Raw genomic sequence first — 19,121 nt, 5'->3', positions numbered from 1 at the left:
ATGCTCTGGGGAGGAATCAGTATCATTTATAAGACTAGCTAGAAAAAAATAGGCAGATTTCTGGGTACCAATATGCTTTATCAGCTTTTTTATAATAGCTGTGTTATATACAGTACCAGCCAACCTGAAGGCCAGCTACAACCAGGCTGGACCTGTGCATCGAGCAGAGATCAGCCTGAGAGTTGACTCCTCAACCCAAGCTGGATGTCCACTTGAGAGCAATGACTCCTGCACATGGCAGAAGGATGCCCACCATGGTCATTTGGGATGTGTCATCCTTGGATGAGGCAGGTCCTGAGGGGGGAAGAGACAGTGCACCATGTAAAGGCATTGCTCATGGGGTCTGCGGTGCTGCTAAGTGCTCATCACCTTCAGGAGAAGGGGAAAAGCTGCCCAATGAAAACCAGACCCAACTGTGCCAGGGCTTTGGGGCCACACCTGCTGATGCCAAAAGATTTTTTCTTTTTATATATTTTCCATATAATCATAGCTCTGTGGATTATTATTGGATAATTATATAGTTTCTTAAGCTAACTCCAATACTTCATTAGACAAACACATTCCTGGAATCCTATTCTAATCTTGCTTCTTCAGTGAACCAAGGCCATGTCGTTTTCCCATGTATTTAGACATAAACAATATGGGGCTAGAAGCAAGGGGAAAGGCTACAGTAGGGGGCCGAACCAAGCGGGGAATTACTTCATTAACTGTATTTCTACTTGGGGATTCTTGTAAATTATGCTATTTTGCTAAACTTATAAAAGTGTTGAAGCCCTATATCACGGGTGCATTCCACCATAAGTGCACCTGGAGGACCTTCAATAAACAGTAAACAGTAACCGCTTTTTATCATTTTATTCTTGTTTGGCTTGTGATTTTAGGGCTGAAAAGGCATCACTGCTTCTAACCAATGGAGCAGGATGACCTCTTCTCTTCTTGCAAATTCATTGCATGTCAACCCTACTCCCTTAGCTGCTACCAACCTTTCCTAACCCTCTCCCAACCCATGCACCACCAAATGGCTCTGCTCAGTCTCTCCCAAGCCTCTCTGTTTTGAATGCCCCATCCACAGTCTTGCAATTTTGAGTCTCTCCATATCCAGATGAAGTTTAAAATAAAAAGCCCAGAACTCACAACTATTTTGCTGGCCATAAAATCTCACCCTGAGGGATGTTTATACCACCTGTGTGGCTCTACCAGCTCTGAAATGAAGTTTTTCTCTCCCAGAATGATGCCTGGGACATGAAGGCAATAGCACTTGAATAAAGTATAAACAGCTTTGTAACCTGTTTGTGCTCCACAGAATCACAGAATCATTTAGTTTGGAAAAGACCTCTGAGATCATCAAGTCCAACCCTTGACTGATCACCATTTTGTCAACTAGACCATAGCATAAGTGCCACATCTAGTCATTTCTTGAACACCTTCAGGGATGGTCATTCCACCACCTCCCTGGGCAGCCCACTCCAATGTTTAACTACCCCTTCCATGCAGAAATTTCTCCAATGCAGTCTGGGATTTTTTTCCTATTCCCTTCCCCCCCCCCCCCCCCCTTATTTCTATCTTCCCCCCCTTATTTCTACCATGCTTTTAAAGTAACAATTCTGAGACTTCATTTACTGCTAGAAATCAATTTTAAGGAGCAAATGCTCTCTGGGGGCAACTTAAGCAGCACTATATGGACTAAAACTCCCCTCCTAGTCCCAAATGCACTGCAGAGACAAGGGACCTTGAAAACCCCCAGCATCAAACCACATGGCATGGGGAGAGGAGGGCTGCTGAGGTCCCCAGCCAAAGTCTAGGGGATGGGACCATGACTTTTCTGCTTAAATAATTATTTAAGAGACTGTTGCTTCACTCCAGCTTCCTCTACCTGGGCTTCTTAGCTTTTTGCAATTAAAATTCTGTTTTTCTGTCTAAGTTTTGACAGCACTGTGAAAAACTTGGGCAGGACTGCATACCCTCTGCTCTTTCCATTTTATTTCATTTGTGACTGATTAGGGCTGAAACAACCCCATGCCTCCTCCCCCAAATGATGCTGTATCAATTGGGTTTTAAGGCTTTTGTCTCTCCTCCTGGGATATTATCCCAGTGCTACTAGGTTTGGGCTGCATCTCACCCCTCCATTGTCCAACCCCAGCCCAAGGCAGTTTCTTTTGCTATCTCTCCTTGCCATTTGTGCAGGAGGCAGGGATGCCCTGGGGGGCTGAATACCTCTGTCTGCTGATGGTTTATCTAAAGGAACCAGAAAGAAAAAGAAATATAAATAGAAATTAACATCTAGTGTGATCCCTCCAACTGGCTGTTTTATTGGATGGGAGGGAAGAACCAACATGCATTTCCATGTCTCTGGTCCAGCACCGTTTTGGGCAACGGGGGTTCAGGCAGAAGGTATCCTTTCCCTCAGCATCATGCACTCTTCAGATGGCAGAGGAAGATCCCCTCAGTGTGTAGATACAAAAATGCTGCTAGTAAGGATTTTCTTGCTATTTTCTAAGTCCGTGAGAGACTTTTCTCTCTCACAGAAGAGGCAGCAGAGTTATGTAAACAACCAAGCCACCTGCAACCTTGAAAAGTCTTGTTTATCGTACAGTAGGAAAATATTTTGACAATGGATGTTTTAGGATTTTAGCCAATCACCCCCAAGGGGTGGCTGATCCTTGTCCAATTAGACTATGAAGAAAAAAGTCTATAAAAGAGTTTGTAAAATAATTAAATGAATCAGTCTTGCTGCACAATTCCTGCCTGCTGGATCTTCTCTCCTCCTCCTCCTCCCTATGGCTGCGAGACACAGTGATATACCCTAGGGCCTAGGCCTGTGGTATATTTGGTGACCCTGACGTGATCTGAACACTGCGAAGTGTCCTGCTGCTGCGAACCAAGTGAATTTCTCTAGAGGTACGCTGTTCCCCTCCCCTCCCCCCCCCCCCCCGCCGGGACCAGGAGGTCTGACGGGACTGAGAAATGGCGAACAGCGGCTCACAAACCAACGCTGTGGTAATGGTCTGGAAAGGTGTGTTTAATACAATGCACACCTCCTTTCCTGAAAACTCACTTCGGGAATTATTAGATTGGGCTGCCTTGCAAGGTATTTCCATGGACAGAGATACTGCCCTGGACTTTGGAGTATGTCAAGAACTTGGCTGTGCTGTCCGGCACGAGCTCCCGTTTGGGGACCCAGCAGTGTTAGAATTATACCGAACTTGGTGTTCGTTATTTATGCTGCTGACAGACCTTGACTGTGGCAGCAGAGCTGGCTCGCCTATTTCGGTGATGAGTGACAGAGGGATATCCAAAGGGGACCCCGCTGACTGGGCTCCAGGGGCAAGTGATGGTGAAGCTGAAAAAACACCCTCGGCTCCACAGGCAGAGACTGCGCCGCCTCACCCTGCACAGTCGCAGGACTCCACCGCCCCCAGGGACCCCGCACCGGCAGAGGCGGGGGTGTCGGGGCAGCAGGAAGGCATGCAGTCCGCCTTGCCGCTCGGCTCGGCAGTGGCCACAGCTTATCCAGGGCCGCAAATTAGCGGTTTAGCCAACTGGACCGTGGCGGCTCCTAGCCCGTGTATGCGCCAGCAGAGCCAAAACTGCCCGGATCTACCTTCTTGGCCAGCGCAGCTCCAGGCGTGCCTGCACCGAGACTGCCTGGGTGTGGTCTGCTGCCCTCCTTGGCACTGGACGGTTCTGCACTGCTGCAGAACCGAGCCATCGACCTTTTAATACAGCATCTGCCTTTGCTGACAGAGTTACTGAACATATCACGGAAGATGGAGGAACTGCTCAGCTTGCAAAAGCAGCTGATGAAGATGCCAGAGGCATCCCGCCACGCAGGGTGCGCCGGGCCCAAGTCTCCCACAGGTGGCGCGGGTGGCCCAGCTCCGAACCAGGAAGCGGCGGCGGCCGCGCCCCGGCTGGCAGCAGTGCCGAACGCGGCCGTGGAGCAAGGGACGAGCGTGGTGCCGGGCGCGGCTGCAGCATGGGGTCAGCGGCAACGCCAAATGCTGCCGCGGTGCAAGAAACGAGCACAGTGCCGGGCACGGCTGCAGCCCCAGAGACGGCTGCAGCAGCTCTGGTCCCAGTTCGGTCGGGACTGGCCGAGACGGCATCCTGTAAAGAGGCTGCTGTTCAAACTGCAGCACAGCCAGCTGTAGTCTGTGCTGTCTGTTCGGCCCCTAGTAAACCTAGCCAAAGTGCCCCTCTCTGCCCACCTCTGTTCGCTCACAGAGTCTCAGAGTTGCCTTTGCCTGATGATTCCTCGTCGGGAAGTGAGGCAGATGAGGTTCTGGTCCCGGGGCATAAAGCTGCTGTAGCCGGGGGGCGAAGGAAAAGGCTGCTCCAGTCTCGCCCCTGGACCTTTCAGGACTGCACGGTAACAGTCCGTCCGACCCACTACAATTGCTTCTTAGAGTCAGTTAAAATGCGAGCGTTGGAGGAGGGACATTGTAGAGGAATTCCTTGTGGAGTGGGGGCATAGGATACCCCAGGAGAGCTTGGGCATACCAGGGCTGTTGCAGAAGTACCCCTGACAGGGCCTCAGGCTGAAGATAGGCTTGCAAGGCACCTGCTAGCTGGCAGCCTTGAACAGCCTTGGGAAAAGGTATACACTGGTCAGCTCACCTGCTGCTTAGAGGCTTTCTCATGGGAAAGGGGCATGAACTTTGCAAAGTATATCTTGGTGTAAGTAAAGAATAAAGGGGAGCACTATGCTCAAATCATATCGGTGTTCGTATCGTGACTCTGGCTGGATTCCCCTGCACCCGGGACACCCCCCCCCCGCTAAAGGACATTGGAGATTATTGGAAACACTTGGAATGCCAAATAGATTTGAGGATACTGAGAGTAATCGGGAAGCTGTTACACTCCATCCACAGGCTGTGCCAGAAGTTCAGGATGGTAGTGATACCCCAAAAGGGGAGATCCAAGCTTTCCCAGTGTATAAGGCTGTCCCAAACTCAGGGGAGCATGACAACCATGAGGTGATTGCTTGGAAGGTTGCCCAGGAACTGCGATCCAAGGTGGCACAATATGGGCTCGGTTCTGCTGAGGTTATGCAGATAATAAGGGTGATAAATACAGATTTGCTTTCTCCATTTGATATCAGACACTTAGGTAAAATCCTATTTCAACCTGTACAATTTACAGTTTTTGAGAAAACCTGGAGAAAGCTGGCCGACAAGGCTGCATTAGGGAAAATGCAGCTCCCTGCTGACGATCCTAGACAGACAGCAGGAATGGATGCTCTTATGGGGACTGGTCCCTTCTCTCATCCCAGCCTACAGGGTACTTTGTCCTCTAGTGTCCTGCAGCAAGCTCAACAGGTCGGCATGGCTGCCCTGTTGAAAACCATAGAGTTGTCTGCGCCTAGAAAGCGATATACTGAAATAATTCAAAGGATATCAGAGTCATTCCTCTCCTTTGTAGAGAAAGTCGCTGCTTCTCGAGAAGCAGGTTGAGGATGACCAGTTAAGACAGTTGTTAAGGCAGTTAGTGAGAGATAATGCAAACGAGGAGTGCATAAAAATCATAGATGCCTTACCAGGGGATCCTGAGGTAACAGACATGGTTGAAGCCTGCGCTAAGGTGGGATCTGGGAACCAGAAAAGGTCTGCTTTGGCTGCGTTCCTGCAGCCTGTTCACACATCTTCTGATAGTGAACCAAAGCAACCAAAACAGGCGAAAAAACGGAAGCGGCCTGAGCCAAACCAAAAAGAGAACACACCGATCCCCCAGTGCAAGACGTGTGGCAGGCCAGGGCATTGCTCAGACTATTGTCGATCCCAGACTCATACCAATGGTCAGCCTTTGTCGGGAAACTTCTGCCGGGGTGCAAGGAGGGGGAATTGCTCTCCGATGCAGTCGCTCCCCCAGAGAGTGGCACAGGTACAGGCACAGGCCTACTCAGCCACCCTAGAGACAGCACCCAGGGATCAGACGGTTTTGACATACACACCGCAGCCGCAGTCGTCTTAGACTCTAGCGGTATTTATAAGGTTCCCTTGGATGCATATGGACCCTTAGCCCAGGGATCCAGTGCGATGCTGGTGGGAAAACCTGATGTTGCCCATCAAGGAATCTTAGTGCACTCAGGAGTTATTGACGCTGACTTTAAAGGTCAGATTTGCACTATGGTCTCCACGCAAAAACCCCCTGTAACTATTCCTGAAAAGACCTGCCTTGCTAAATTAGTGCCTTTTAAGTCTTGTGTCCCCAGGATAGAACAACAAACTCACGAAGATAATGGCAGTGGATCTACGGGACTTCCGCAGGCCTTCTGGACTGCAGACATCTCTGACCAAAGGCCACAGATGACATGTACCCTGATCCTGCCAAACGCCCGTCCACCCTGGACTCATCTTTGAGGTTTGATTGATACGGGTGCTGATGTAACTAACATCTCCTTATCTGCATGGCCTCTCTCATGGCCTCTAGCCCCTGTGGGATCGGCCATCACAGGATTAGGAGGAACCACACAGAGCTATTTAAGCGAACGGCCTGTGGTGGTGAAGGACTCAGAGGGGCACACAGCTACAATCAGGCCTTATGTTACTACCACTTCCCTTAACCTCTGGGGGCGGGACATGTTGGCAGCTTGGGGGGTACGGATTGGGACAAATTTTTAGCAGGGGTCACTGTGCGTAAGGGCGCACAGTATCCTGCACTGCCTTTGCGGTGGTTGACCAACAGACCAATCTTTGAGCTGCAGTGGCCCCTACCAAAAGAGAAGTTAGATGCCCTTCATCAGCTGGTTCAGGAACAGTTACAACAGGGGTACCTTGAACCTTCTACTAGCCCCTGGAATACTCCTGTTTTTGTAATTAAGAAGAAATCAGGGAAATGGAGACTGTTGCAGGATCTCCGGAAAGTTAATGCAGTAATGGAAGGTATGGGGGCATTGCAGCCTGGCATGCCCTCTCCCACCATGATTCCTACGGGGTGGGACATCCTGATCATTGATTTAAAGGATTGTTTTTTCACAATTCCTTTGCATCCTGATGACAAACCAAAATTTGCCTTTACTGTGCCTGCCATTAACAATGCTGAACCTGCTAAGAGATACCAATGGAAGGTCCTCCCTCAAGGGATGCGAAACAGCCCAATTATCTGTCAGTGGTATGTCGCCCAAGCTTTAGCCGGAGTTCGCAAGCAGTTTCCTGATGCATGCTGCTACCACTACATGGATGATATCCTGGTGACAGCGTCCACTCGGGACGAGCTGCTGAGAATACAGCCTCAGCTGCTTGCTGCTCTGCATGCCTATGGATTAGAGGTAGCTCCGGAGAAAGTTCAACAGCATCCTCCTTGGAAATATTTAGGAGTGAAAATTTTGGACCAAACTATCCAATGCCAAGAGGTGCAATTCCCGGATTCGATTAAAACCTTGAATGATGCTCAGAAGCTGCTGGGTGTCATCAATTGGCTATGATCTTATTTAGGTCTAACCTCAAAGCAACTTTCCCCAGTTTTTAATACATTAAAAGGGGATCCCAATCTGAATTCACCTCGGGAGTTGACCCCGGAAGCGCAACGAGCGCTGCAAGAGGTCCAACAGGCTGTTTCCGCTCATCAGGTTTATTGAGTGGATCCCTCCATTGCTATCACTGTTTTCATTACTATTCCAGACCTCCATCCTACAGGTATCATTGGCCAGTGGAATGCATAATGGCCTGATCCTTTGCATGTCCTAGAATGGGTCTTTTTGTCTCATCAGCCGGAAAGGACTGTGACCACAGTGTTTGAATTGGTCACTTCTCTGATAATCAAATGCCGTCAACGGTGTTTGCAACTGATGGCTGCGGATCCTGCAGTAATTGTCATTCCAATCTCAAAGGAATACTTTGAGTGGAGCCTTATCCATAGCACTCCTTTGCAAAGCGCTCTGCAAAACTTTTCAGGGCAGATCACTTACCATCTGCCCAGCCATAAATTACTTCAGTTGGCAAAATCAACCATACTTTCCTTGCGGCCGAGAAATAGCCACGTGCCGGTGCAACGACCCACCATCTTTACGGATGGTTCTGGGAAAACTGGGAAAGCCATCGTTACCTGGAAGGAGGGATCAGAATGACAGGTGCTGAAGGAACACGAGTCAGGCTCTGCTCAGTTAGTTGAATTAAGGGCTGTTACCATGGCTTTCCTGCAATTCTCACAGGAACCTTTGAATTTGGTTACTGACTCTGCTTATGTAGCAGATATCACCCAAGGCTTGGATTGTTCACTTCTGAAGGAGGTGAAAAATGCGGCTCTGTTTTCACTGTTGCAAACCTTATGGTCTGCAATTTAGGCTCGAGTGCATCCGTATTACATTCTGCACATTCGAAGCCACACCAATTTACCAGGTTTTCTAACAGAAGGCAATGCCAGGGCTGACATGCTGGCCAACCCTGCGTGGGTAGGGCCTCAGCCTGACAAAATTGCACAAGCCAAGGCATCGCATGGTTTCTTCAACCAAGGTGCACATACCCTGCAGAAGCAGTTTCATTTAACACCAACCGAAGCGCGCGACATTGTCAGCGCTTGTGCTGTCACGGACTCGCTGCGCCTTTGCCAGCGGGGGTAAACCCCAGAGGGCTAAAAGCCTTGCAGATTTGGCAAACGGATGTAACTCACATCCCAGAATTTGGTCGGCTGAAATATGTGCACGTGTCTATTGACACTTTCTCCTCGGCTATGTGGGCTACTGCTCACACTGGAGAGAAGGGCCATGATGTCATTGCCCATTGGAAATTGGCTTTCTCAGTCCTGGGCATGCCAGCTTCTGTGAAAACCGATAATGGTCCTGCCTACGCCTCGGAGAAGACGCGGCAGTTCTTACACCTATGGGGTGTAGACCATACCTTCAGTACCCCACATTCTCCTACTGGTCAAGCCATTGTCGAACGCGCTCATGATACTTTGAAGCGTGTTTTGGACAAACAGAAAAGGGGAATGCATGGAGAAACCCCACAGAGCCGACTAGAAAAATCTTTGTATACAATCAATCACCTTACAGTACCACAAAATTCAAATAATCCTGTTATTTTAAATCATTTTCTCTCATTGCAGTCTGCAGGCGAGACACAACTGCCCCGGGCAAAAGTCTGGGTACAGAATTTACTTACTAACCAGTGGGAAGGCCCTCATGAGCTTATCGTTTGGGGTCATGGGTATGCTTGCGTTTCCACAGATACTGGGGTACGGTGGCTACCTGCAAAATGTGTTCACCCTGACCTGCGGCACCAGAGGCAGAACAGGTGACCTCCAAATGATGACCAGAACGCCAACCATCCAAATGGTGACCAGAATGTAGATCATCAGCCTAATGACTCTTCTGATGATGACCAAGATGTCAACCATCAGGCGGATGGTCCTTCAACAAGCAGAGACTGAACTTTAAATTTCTTGTTATGGAGTCAGATAGTTAAAGCCTTAAGGACATATTTAGAATTAATAACTGATGTAGATTTCTATTTAGGATTAATACATAGTAGAATTGTTATCTTATAAAACAAAAAGGGGGAATTGTAGATACAAAAATGCTGCTAGCAAGGATTTTCTTGCTATTTTCTAAGTCTGTGAGAGACTTTTCTCTCTCACAGAAGAGGTAGCAAGGAATGTAAACAACCAAGCCACCTGCAACCTTGAAAAGTCTTGTTTATAGTATAGTAGAAAATATTTTGACAATGGATGTTTTAGGATTTTAGCCAATCACCCCCAAGGGGTGGCTGATCCTTTGTCCAATTAGACTATGAAGAAAAAACTCTATAAAAGAGTTTGTAAAATAATTAAATGAATCAATCTTGCCGCACAATTCCTGCCTGCTGGATCTTCTCTCCTCCTCCTCCCTACGGCTGCGAGACACAGTGATATACCCTAGGGCCTAGGCCTGCGGTATATCAGTGAACTGGCATAGAAGCAGAATCCTCCAACTCCACTGCAATTTCTTGGAGAGTCCAGCCCAGTACTGTGAGGAAGCCCACCCAGCTTGATCTTCTAACACAATCAGACTTCAGCTTGGTTTTAACCATGTTTTGGTGATCACAGGGCTGCAACCCAGCTGAAACAAGACCTTTTTTTTCCTAAATCACAAGACTAAATTGGCTTTTAAATTGCATACAGAAAAAAGGATGGAACCCCAAAGAGGAGAGAAATAGAATTTACTGCTGAAGAACTGCCCAGACCACAAAAGAATGTTTCTAGGATGCCTGAGCAAACTCTTTTCAGCAGTTTTTTTTTTTTGGTCACTTGGTAAAATTCAGGAAAACCAAACCACACACAGAATTAGCTACATCATGGCTGTTCATGAGTCGAGAAGCAATGGGGAGATTTGAGGATACACTCCAACTACTGTTACAGGTGTCTGTAGGACTTCTCTGAAAATCTTCCCTGTGAGGCATCACAGTTCAAACACAGATTTCAGCTCATTCTAGGAGAAAAAATTGGCCACTTTTTCTCCTGTTCAATCACATTAACCTTGAAAACTCCTAGTTTTAAAAATGGTTGTCTCAGCCACAGCAGAACACATCTGCAGAAATAAAGCTGCATGTACAACTAACTCCCTTATTTCCCGCTTATTTTCACATTTAACCATAGTCATGACTCCTATCAAGGACTCTATATGCCCTTGAATAATTAAATTTTCAATTTACACAATTAAATATCCAATTGACCCAATTAAATTAACTCAAGGGATTGAAATCACCAATGCCACAGGAACTCAGCTGCCTATTTAGCAGACAGGCATCTGAGGTTCACTGCAACCCCCTCTCAACCAAACCATGTCCACTTTGTAGGCATCCTGAATGTCAGCAAATTTTGCTTTTCAAGAGACAGAGGGGAAGCAAGTCCCAAGGACTCAAAGCTTTTACAAGGTAATACCTTGCCAACTGCCTCTTCTAATATAACTGGGAGGATCTGGCTATGCTGGAATAAGTATAAAGAGAAGAGAAGGTCCTTAAGATACTTCTGGAACAATATAGGACATAACCCAGACAAACCAAGGGGATGGACAGACTGTATTTTCAAGACATTAGTGTTCAAATAAGGGTTTATGCATTAACCCAATGCTGGCAGCTGCTAAAGAGCAGTATTGTCCAAACACACTACATGAGAGTGGGAGAAGATGTGCAACAAAGAAGAGTAGATTTAAAAAAAAAATTTGAGGTTTCATCTACCTCCGGTCGTTTCTCCTCCTTCTGAACAGTTTTTTGGTGTGTGCGATTTCAGCTTCATGAGGCAATGAATGGTAGCCCTGTAAAACAGAGGGAAAAGCAATAATCAGCTTCAAGAGACAGGAGGCATCAATATGGAAGGGGTCAGAGAGAGAGCTGTACATTCAACATGCGAGTGTGATAAAAGAAACAGTTGCCATCCAAACATCCTTACAACATCTCAGACCCTATTGAAGCAGGACTGAAAATCCACAGATTTGTACACTCTCAGGGCTGTTGCAATGAGCAGATGAAGTTATCTGCAATTTCTGTATGGGAGAAACCACATGGGGCAAATAGCTGGGCCATGGATGGATGGATCCCAATACACACCATTGACAGGGAATTCACCCACTTCACATGACACTGCTGACACTGGTGCACCTAAACCACCCACTTTCACTGGGCTGCTTCATTTGTATATTTATCTAAAACCCAGCTGTACAAATTTCTGCTGTTTCTGTGGATTCTGCCTGCTTATTTTTGGGTTGTTTTTTTTTTTTTTTTGGTTTGGTTTTTTTTCTTCGGCACTGTGACTGAGCTTGCTGGCTTGGCTTCTTTTGCTGCTTTGCTGTCGGGAAGCCCAGAGCCAGTGCATGCCCTGCCAGGACCCGGGAACACCCTCGTTTTTCCCGCCGGGGGGCTGGCCCCCTTCCTCCGCACAGCCCGGACCCTAAGGACCAGCCAGCGCCAGTGATAAGTCCCAGGGAGCCTTTTCCCTACTGTGTTTGGGAGCCGGGCTGCTGCTGCCCAAACCCGCGGTACCTCTGCCATTGCTCCGGGTTTGTGCTACACTGTAGCTTTTCACCCCCTGCCTGCCGGGAGGTCCTGCTGTTCCAGCTTGCTTCTCCTGAGGTTCCTGCTACAGCTCCTTTTGCTATCCAGAGGAGGCACCAGGATCGGCTCTCCCTGTGAATTTGTAAAGGAAACCCCTTTTCCATCTCTTCCGCCAGCTGCGTCGGCCATTTACCCATGCGAGAGAGATGGCTGGCCTCTCGCCACAGCGCCTCCTGCAGCCGCGGGGGAATCATCGCACCCGCCCTGCCCGGCTGGGGAGCCACCAGCGCCCCTGCCGGCTGCGACCATAACTACACCAAAGGGGAAAGCACTTGCAGCCAAGAGAAGGCTGTTACTGGGTTTCAGGGAGGGGGTAAGGTTCCACAATTTAAATATCTAGAATTTATGCAATTTCTTTTTCTTTTTTTTTTTTTTTCTGTGTCTTGCGGGTACCCTTATTTTTTTGTTAATAAACAGGGGGTTTTTTCCACTTTCACCCCGGTATTCATTTTTCTTATTGGCAAAAAAGGATTATTGGACCCCTTCTCTTTAGAGAAAACATTAATTCCAGGGTGTTTTCTCCTGAAATTTGTCTCGAAACCGAGACAGGTCTCTTTCCCACATAGGTTTTACTTTGATATTTTTTCACAGGTGGCTGGAGGAGAACATAACAAACCAACATTTCAGTGCTGCTAGTTCTGGAAGCAAGGGGTGTGGGAAAAGCAAAGAACAAGGAGACCATGGTCTCAGGAAGGATTGCTATTGGGGTAATTTTCAGTTGTTGAGCTAAACATTCTGTGGTTTACATGGTGGGAAGTTTGGAGTAGAACCTGAGAAGCCCATGGGACTTCTAATGCATATACATTCAAGTTTAAATCATAATAATCTGCACTCTAACAATAAAAGGCCAATAGCTCTGGAAAAGAAGGGGTGTTTGGGCCTGGTCTGCTTTCTGGGCCAGACCCCTAGATATAAGCTATGTTGTGATGTGCGTATTCAGCTCTTGAAGAAGGGAAGGTGATATGACTGTGAAGCTTAGGTGACTGTCATATGGGCAGCTAGCATATGCCAAGGGAAATCTGTCAACCGGAATTGTTGCAAAAAGACAGTAAAGGGAAGCAAGTTTGAAGCCCATGTGCACACTTTTTGAGCTTTACCTTCCTAATGAAGGTGTCTATCCAGCCCTCAACCCTGTCCACTTGACTGAAGGAATGCAGAAAGCTGGCATCTGCCTCTCTGTTTCCCCAGACCCATTTACATCAAAGTTTAATGAAAGAACAAATAAAAAGCTTTCAGTATTTCGTTGGCAATCTGCAGCAACCAAGAGCCTCCACCTCTTCCCACACTGATACCTGCCTCTCCCCAGCAACATCCCTCTCCTGAGCCTTCCCACCAAAGCTGTGGGGTACTGGCCTGGCATGGACACAAGGCAGAGGGGGAGGACCAGAGAAGGGAAATGGTTAGCTTTAGAGCTATCCTGCTACAAGCAGGAGCTTTGTTATTATTTTTCTCATGCCTCCTCTGCATCATCATCAGCTGAAGAAGTTAAAGGAAGGCACCAGCTTTGCCTCTTTTACTGGTGACAGTAAATGACAGAATGACAGAATCGTAGAATGGTTTGGGTTAGAAGGAACCTTTCAAGATCATCTAGTTCCAACCCCCTGCCATGGGCAGGGACATCTTCCACTAGACCAGGTTGCTCAAAGCCCCATCCAACCTGGCCTTGAACACTTCCAAGGATGGGGCAGCCACAGCTTCTCTGGGCAACCTGTGCCAGTGCCTCACCACCCTCACAGGGATGAATTTCTTCTTAATATCTAATAGAAACCTGCCCTCTGTCAGTTTGAAGCCATTGCCCCTTGTCCTAACATTCCATGCCCTTGTCCAAAGTCCCTCTCCAGCTCTCTTGTAGCCCCTTTAGGTATTGGAAGGTGGTCTAAGATCTCCCCAGAGCCTTGTCTTCTCCAGGCTGAACAACCCCAACTCTCTCAGCCTGTCTCCATAGCAGAGGTGATCCAGCCTTCTGAGCATCTTTGAACCTTCCTCTGGACTTGCTCCAGCAGGTCCACATCCTTCTTATCATGTTGGGGGCCCTAAAGCTGGATGCAGTACTCCAAGTGGAGTTTCATGAGAGTGGAGTAGAAGGGGGCTGTCACCTCATGTCTAGCCTCTCATCAACCAATACTCTCAAATCACAAGGAAGTAAGCAGAAAGGAAGAAGGTTTTTTTGCTGCTGCTGGTCCTTCTGTAACCACTCAGGTAGAAAATCCCAGAAACTCCTTCAGCCTCTGAAAACAACTGCCTTACAAAAGAGATGGTCCTATTTGGCACCAACCTGCACCCTCCCTCCTTCTCCCCCACTTCTACACTTCCAAGAGCAACTGTTGCCAGGGGTGTCTGAAATTATGGGTGTTTCACAAAGACTTGAGGGGCTGTGAGAGCTTGGGGTCCATTGCTTCATCCCCATGGTCTTCATGTCTAACACAGCCTGACTTTCAGATCTGAAACTTCACCCCACAAAGTGACTGTCTTCACTCATACCCACTAATTCAGCCTCTTCCAGAGATGTTCCCCATGCAGCAGAAACACTCCCAGCCTGTGATGGTCAAGCAGGTGAAGATGCCTGAATAGGAAACAGCAACACTGAAACCCTGAGAGTGAACAAAATGTTGAGAAAAGCAACTGGACTGATGGAAAAAAAAGCAATGCTGGGATGATGAGAGAAGGAAAAGAAAAATTAGGCCATATTGCAGGATCAGTCTGCAGGAGTTTTATCTCAAGAACATTTTGTGCCCTCAAGAAACATCTCCACCCTTGCTTATCTTAAACAAATATTTGCAGAAGGCCTGAACTGAATGAACAGGTTATTAGGCCTTCAGTAGGTGCTGGGAGTTTTGCTTGATTTTACTGCACAGAAAGTTCAGGGTGGGTTTTATTTTCTGGCAAGGCAGGAAGGGTGAGGTGGGGTCGGGTTCACGGCAGCCCAGAAGACTCCCCATCTGCCTGTGCAAAGACAACAACAGAAATACTGAGGATAGAGGGAACATAAAAAGAAATGATCTGCAGAAACCAACCCCGTGATTTGAAACACCCTGTGATAAGGCTTTCATCTGCCTATCAGATGGATTATCCATGGCAGGAAAATCCCGGACAGCACAGAGCTGCTGATATATTTAACTTTTATTTGCCGGTTCCACACTTGTGATGTCTATGGGATTGAATGTGCCAATACTCATTACAGCCATCTCAGCCAGTCCATTGCACATGAAAAACATGGCAAAGGCACCACTATCTCCTCACTGGCAGCATCCCCATCACCTCTACCCATCCAAGGCCTCCATTGCAGGGGGTTTTAACTAGATGATCTTTAAGGTCCCTTCCAACTCAAATCATTCTATGATTTATCAACATACAAGTCTTGTGGGCACTTCCAGCAGAGCCATCTCCTTGGAGGCCACTTGCTACTGCCTTTTCCCCTTCCAGGGACTCTCATGACACTGACCTGCCATCTACTCTCCTTTCTTACACGAGGGGAATTTTTTACTTCTTGAAAGGAGAGAGCCGGGCACAACCCAAATTCTTGACTTGCTTTGGAGACCATTGAAGAATACCAAACAATGTCAGGAAGTCACCTGGAAATTATTTCTTCTCTGTTAAAATGTAAGTGAAAAATCTCTTTCTTCAAATTGCAAGCTATTAATTTTTCCTGGAAGGTGCTTATAATAAGAGTAGCTTCTGAATAAGGAATCAGTCAGTGCTTAACATCAATGGAATAAAAAGTGCAACAATTTTACAAAATACTCCTCACCCAAGATAAAAGGGGTAAATCCGTACAGCACATCACAGTTGTGGCTTTCTCATCACTTCTCACCCACAACACAGCACACACGAGTCCTGGAAACCTCCAAGGATGCTTTCTTCAACCTCAGTCATTGGAGCCAAAGCTAAATTAAACTATAGGATTGGCAAAAAGGACTTAGTTTCCAACCACCCAGTAGTTGGAAAAGGAGCAAAGCTCCTCTGGTTTTTCCACCACTGATCTGACAAGTCCCATGGCAGAGGAGGGATGCTCTGTGGCACCTTGACAGGAGGATGTGCTTGCCCGATGAATCATGGCATGGTGCAACATGCCTCAAAGAGGAGGCATAGGAAATCGTTTCTTGGGAGATGTCCCAGTTTGGATGATTCTCCAATTAACTGCATCTTTGGAGAGCACACCATTAACCATACATCACCAGCAAAAGCAGAATGCATAGCTACAGCACTGTGGCACGACATTCCCCTTGAATCGCCCCAAACTGGGCCAGGAGATGCTTCAGAAACAGAGTCAGAGAAGTGGGTATTTGCTTTATTCAGCGCCGGGTGCGTGGGGGATCACTCCTCCAAACACACACACACGGCACTTCCTACAACACAATATTACGGGTAAAATTCATGAATAGTCATCTGTCTTGGTTTGAAAGACAGGTGTCTGCTAAGGAAGGCAGGAGCCTCCCTGCTGACTTCGGCGGGGGAAGACATGCAGACAATCAATGTGATTGATAAAGCAAGCTTCGTTTTTTGGCAATACAGAGGCACTTATATAGTGTGAAAGTACACGCTTATCAGTTCTTTAATTAGTTTAAACTTACAAAAGCGCATTCTTACTTCTACATAATTGGGTGAAATAAAAGACTACATTTGGCAAGCTTCTATTATTTATGTTTTGACTTGAGAGATCAAAAATCTTCCTCATGGTCAGTATATCTTATCAGCACAGTACTGTACCTCTTTAAAACTCCCTTTTGGTTCTCAGGCCTGTTTCTCACACAGGCATTTTCTCATGGAGGCATTTTCTTGTGCAGGCTTTTGCTTGTACAGTTCTGTTATTGATTTGTACCCTTTATCAATAATCCATGTCCCTGATCCTCTAACCATTCTCCAACAATTCCCCTTTTTTCTTTTTGTAAAAGCAATACTTGATTGGCTACAGATGTAGTAACTTTGTATATCATCTTTTGCAAGCATTGGCATAGGCAAGGTAAGCACACTATTATTAATAATATTACTAGTCTTACAATAATTAAATGCAGCACGAGTGAAACTAGCCATGGTCCTAAACCTAGTGACTTTAACCATCCTTCTAAGCTGAGACTGTCTTCTTTCTGTAATTGTGTGGTTAACTGATGTAACTCACTTATCTGCTTGTGAATTAGGACAGAGTGGTCAGAAAGATTCATACAGCACATACCTTAGAACTCTTCACAGCCGTGGCCGTGAACTAATAGTAGAAAATCAATGGCTGCTTGATTTTGTAATATTGTATGTCTAACACTAGTAACATCTACGCTTAACTCATCAAGCATCTGCGAGGCTATGTTTAACTTATCCCTCTCCCAGCAAGCAAGTTTATGCAAAATAGCGTAAGCCCTGGCTGCTAAAGCACCAGGTAAAAACATAGGTGTTAGTCAAATTGACTGCTTTCACTCGATCTAAATGGGCGGACAGCTGATTGAAAATGTCTGTTAATGCTCTTGTCTCCAGTCAAAAAACAATTTCTCACTCTACTTCTGTGTCTGATGCTATACCTAAAAATTTATGCAACTCTCCTTCTTAGTTTTGCCTTTGGAGAGGGTTCCCCGACACCCACCACAAGTCACTAGCAACCACCTAGGGCAGCTGTTACATTCGCCCCAGGGTCTCGCTATTTCTTCTGCTACGGAGAGTGGTGGATCTGGCAAGTTCTCAGCTCCCTCACTCAGCCACGTCTGCAGCCTCTCCCAAGGTTTCTCGGGATGGAGGTCTCAGAGTTCCAGCTGTTGAAGTAGTGGCGTCACTTTCCTCAGGAGCTGATGCAGACTGCGCCTTCTCACTTCGGGGTCCTGTATGCATAGCATGGCACCACTTGCTGGACACCCCTCTGGTCAGTGCTGCGGTGATGACTTGTTCCTGTTGTTGCAGGACATTCTGCAGTGTTGCAATAAAAGCAGCTGTTTTAGATGACTGTTCTGTACGGGTAGCATGTACGAGCATCTCGTCTACATCTGCTCCTTGGGGCAGCGTGGCAAGAATTGTCTTAGTTTGCCTATTAGCATTTTCAAAGGCAAGTGTTCGGAACATTTGCTCTTGGAGCTCTTCAGAGAGATCCTTTAAGGCTGCTGACAAACAGTCGATGAACTGACTATATGGTTCTGACAGCCCCTGTCGGACTGCTGCATACGAGGGAGACTTCTTCTTTTCAGGTACTGACAACAAGGCTTTGTGGGCAAGAGTCTGTGACAACTGATGAATGACTACGGGCATGGTCAGCTGTGTTACTGTCGCCCCGTAAGCTTTGCTTCCAGTTAGCATGTCAGCTTGGAGTGCATACAGTGGGCCTTGTGTGTCACCTTGATGTTTTCTAGCTTCTTGTTGTGCTAGCTGTTTCCACGTTCGTTCCCAGAGCAGGAACTGTGAAGGGGTTAACAGCAGTTGTGCAATGCTGATGCAATCATTCGGATGCAGGACATCTGCTGTAAAGATAAACTGCAGAATGCTTCATGTAGATAAGTCAGCAAGCTTCTTGATTACTTCTTGCATCATTTCTTGGTGCTTCTCCCCCTCTTGGGGCTGACCCCCGGCAGCCCTGGCTGGCTCTGGCTCTGCAGGCGACGAAACCGCAGAAGCCGCTTCGCAGCCGGACGTTAGTTTGTTGCTCGGCAGAGGGGGGTTACGCTCTGCCACTTTTGGCCAGGAGTTAGGACTGCACGTCTGCTCTGCCGCTTTCAGCCGGGCACCAGGACTGCCTGTGTCCCCTTGGCCCGCCTGTGCCCCGCCCCCTGGGTCGGGCAGCTCTGCTTCCACATTCGTGGCCATTTCTCTCTCAGACGTCGGAAGGGTAACTTCCTGCCCTGCTGAGTTCAGCAACTCCTGCAGTGAGTGGATGGGTGCTGCTGTGCCTTTAATCGGTTTTCTTGCGGCCAGCCCGACGAACCGTGCTACCCTGGACTCCGCCCTGGTCTCCGGCCGCCGCTCTGTAAGACCCCCGTCGGTTCCTTTCTCGGAGCTGCTACACCTGGAGCTGCCACTCTCTAAAGCCTCTATGGCGGCCGCGGCCACTGTCCTCTCTGTTTTCATCTCTGCGAGAGTGCCAGTTACTGCTCTCCAGGTTAATCCGAGAGCTTTTGGTTCTTTAGCTTT

The 19,121-nt window shown here is 47.5% G+C and overlaps 1 protein-coding gene across 1 annotated transcript in view; it reads right to left on the bottom strand.

Moving 5' to 3' along the window:
* The window catches only part of LOC125319331 (CBP80/20-dependent translation initiation factor-like), a 516,903-nt gene that overhangs the window by 284,928 nt on the left and 212,854 nt on the right, over nt 1-19,121 (bottom strand). Inside the window, exon 7 of the mRNA XM_048290438.1 lies at nt 11,151-11,227. Coding sequence (XP_048146395.1) covers nt 11,151-11,227 — 77 coding nt within the window. The remainder of the gene's footprint in view (nt 1-11,150; nt 11,228-19,121) is intronic.

Source organism: Corvus hawaiiensis, chromosome W (genome assembly GCF_020740725.1).
Source record: "Corvus hawaiiensis isolate bCorHaw1 chromosome W, bCorHaw1.pri.cur, whole genome shotgun sequence".
Taxonomy (NCBI): domain Eukaryota; kingdom Metazoa; phylum Chordata; class Aves; order Passeriformes; family Corvidae; genus Corvus; species Corvus hawaiiensis.
Note: the sequence above shows the minus strand (reverse complement) of the source record. Positions and strands in the feature narration are given on the sequence as shown.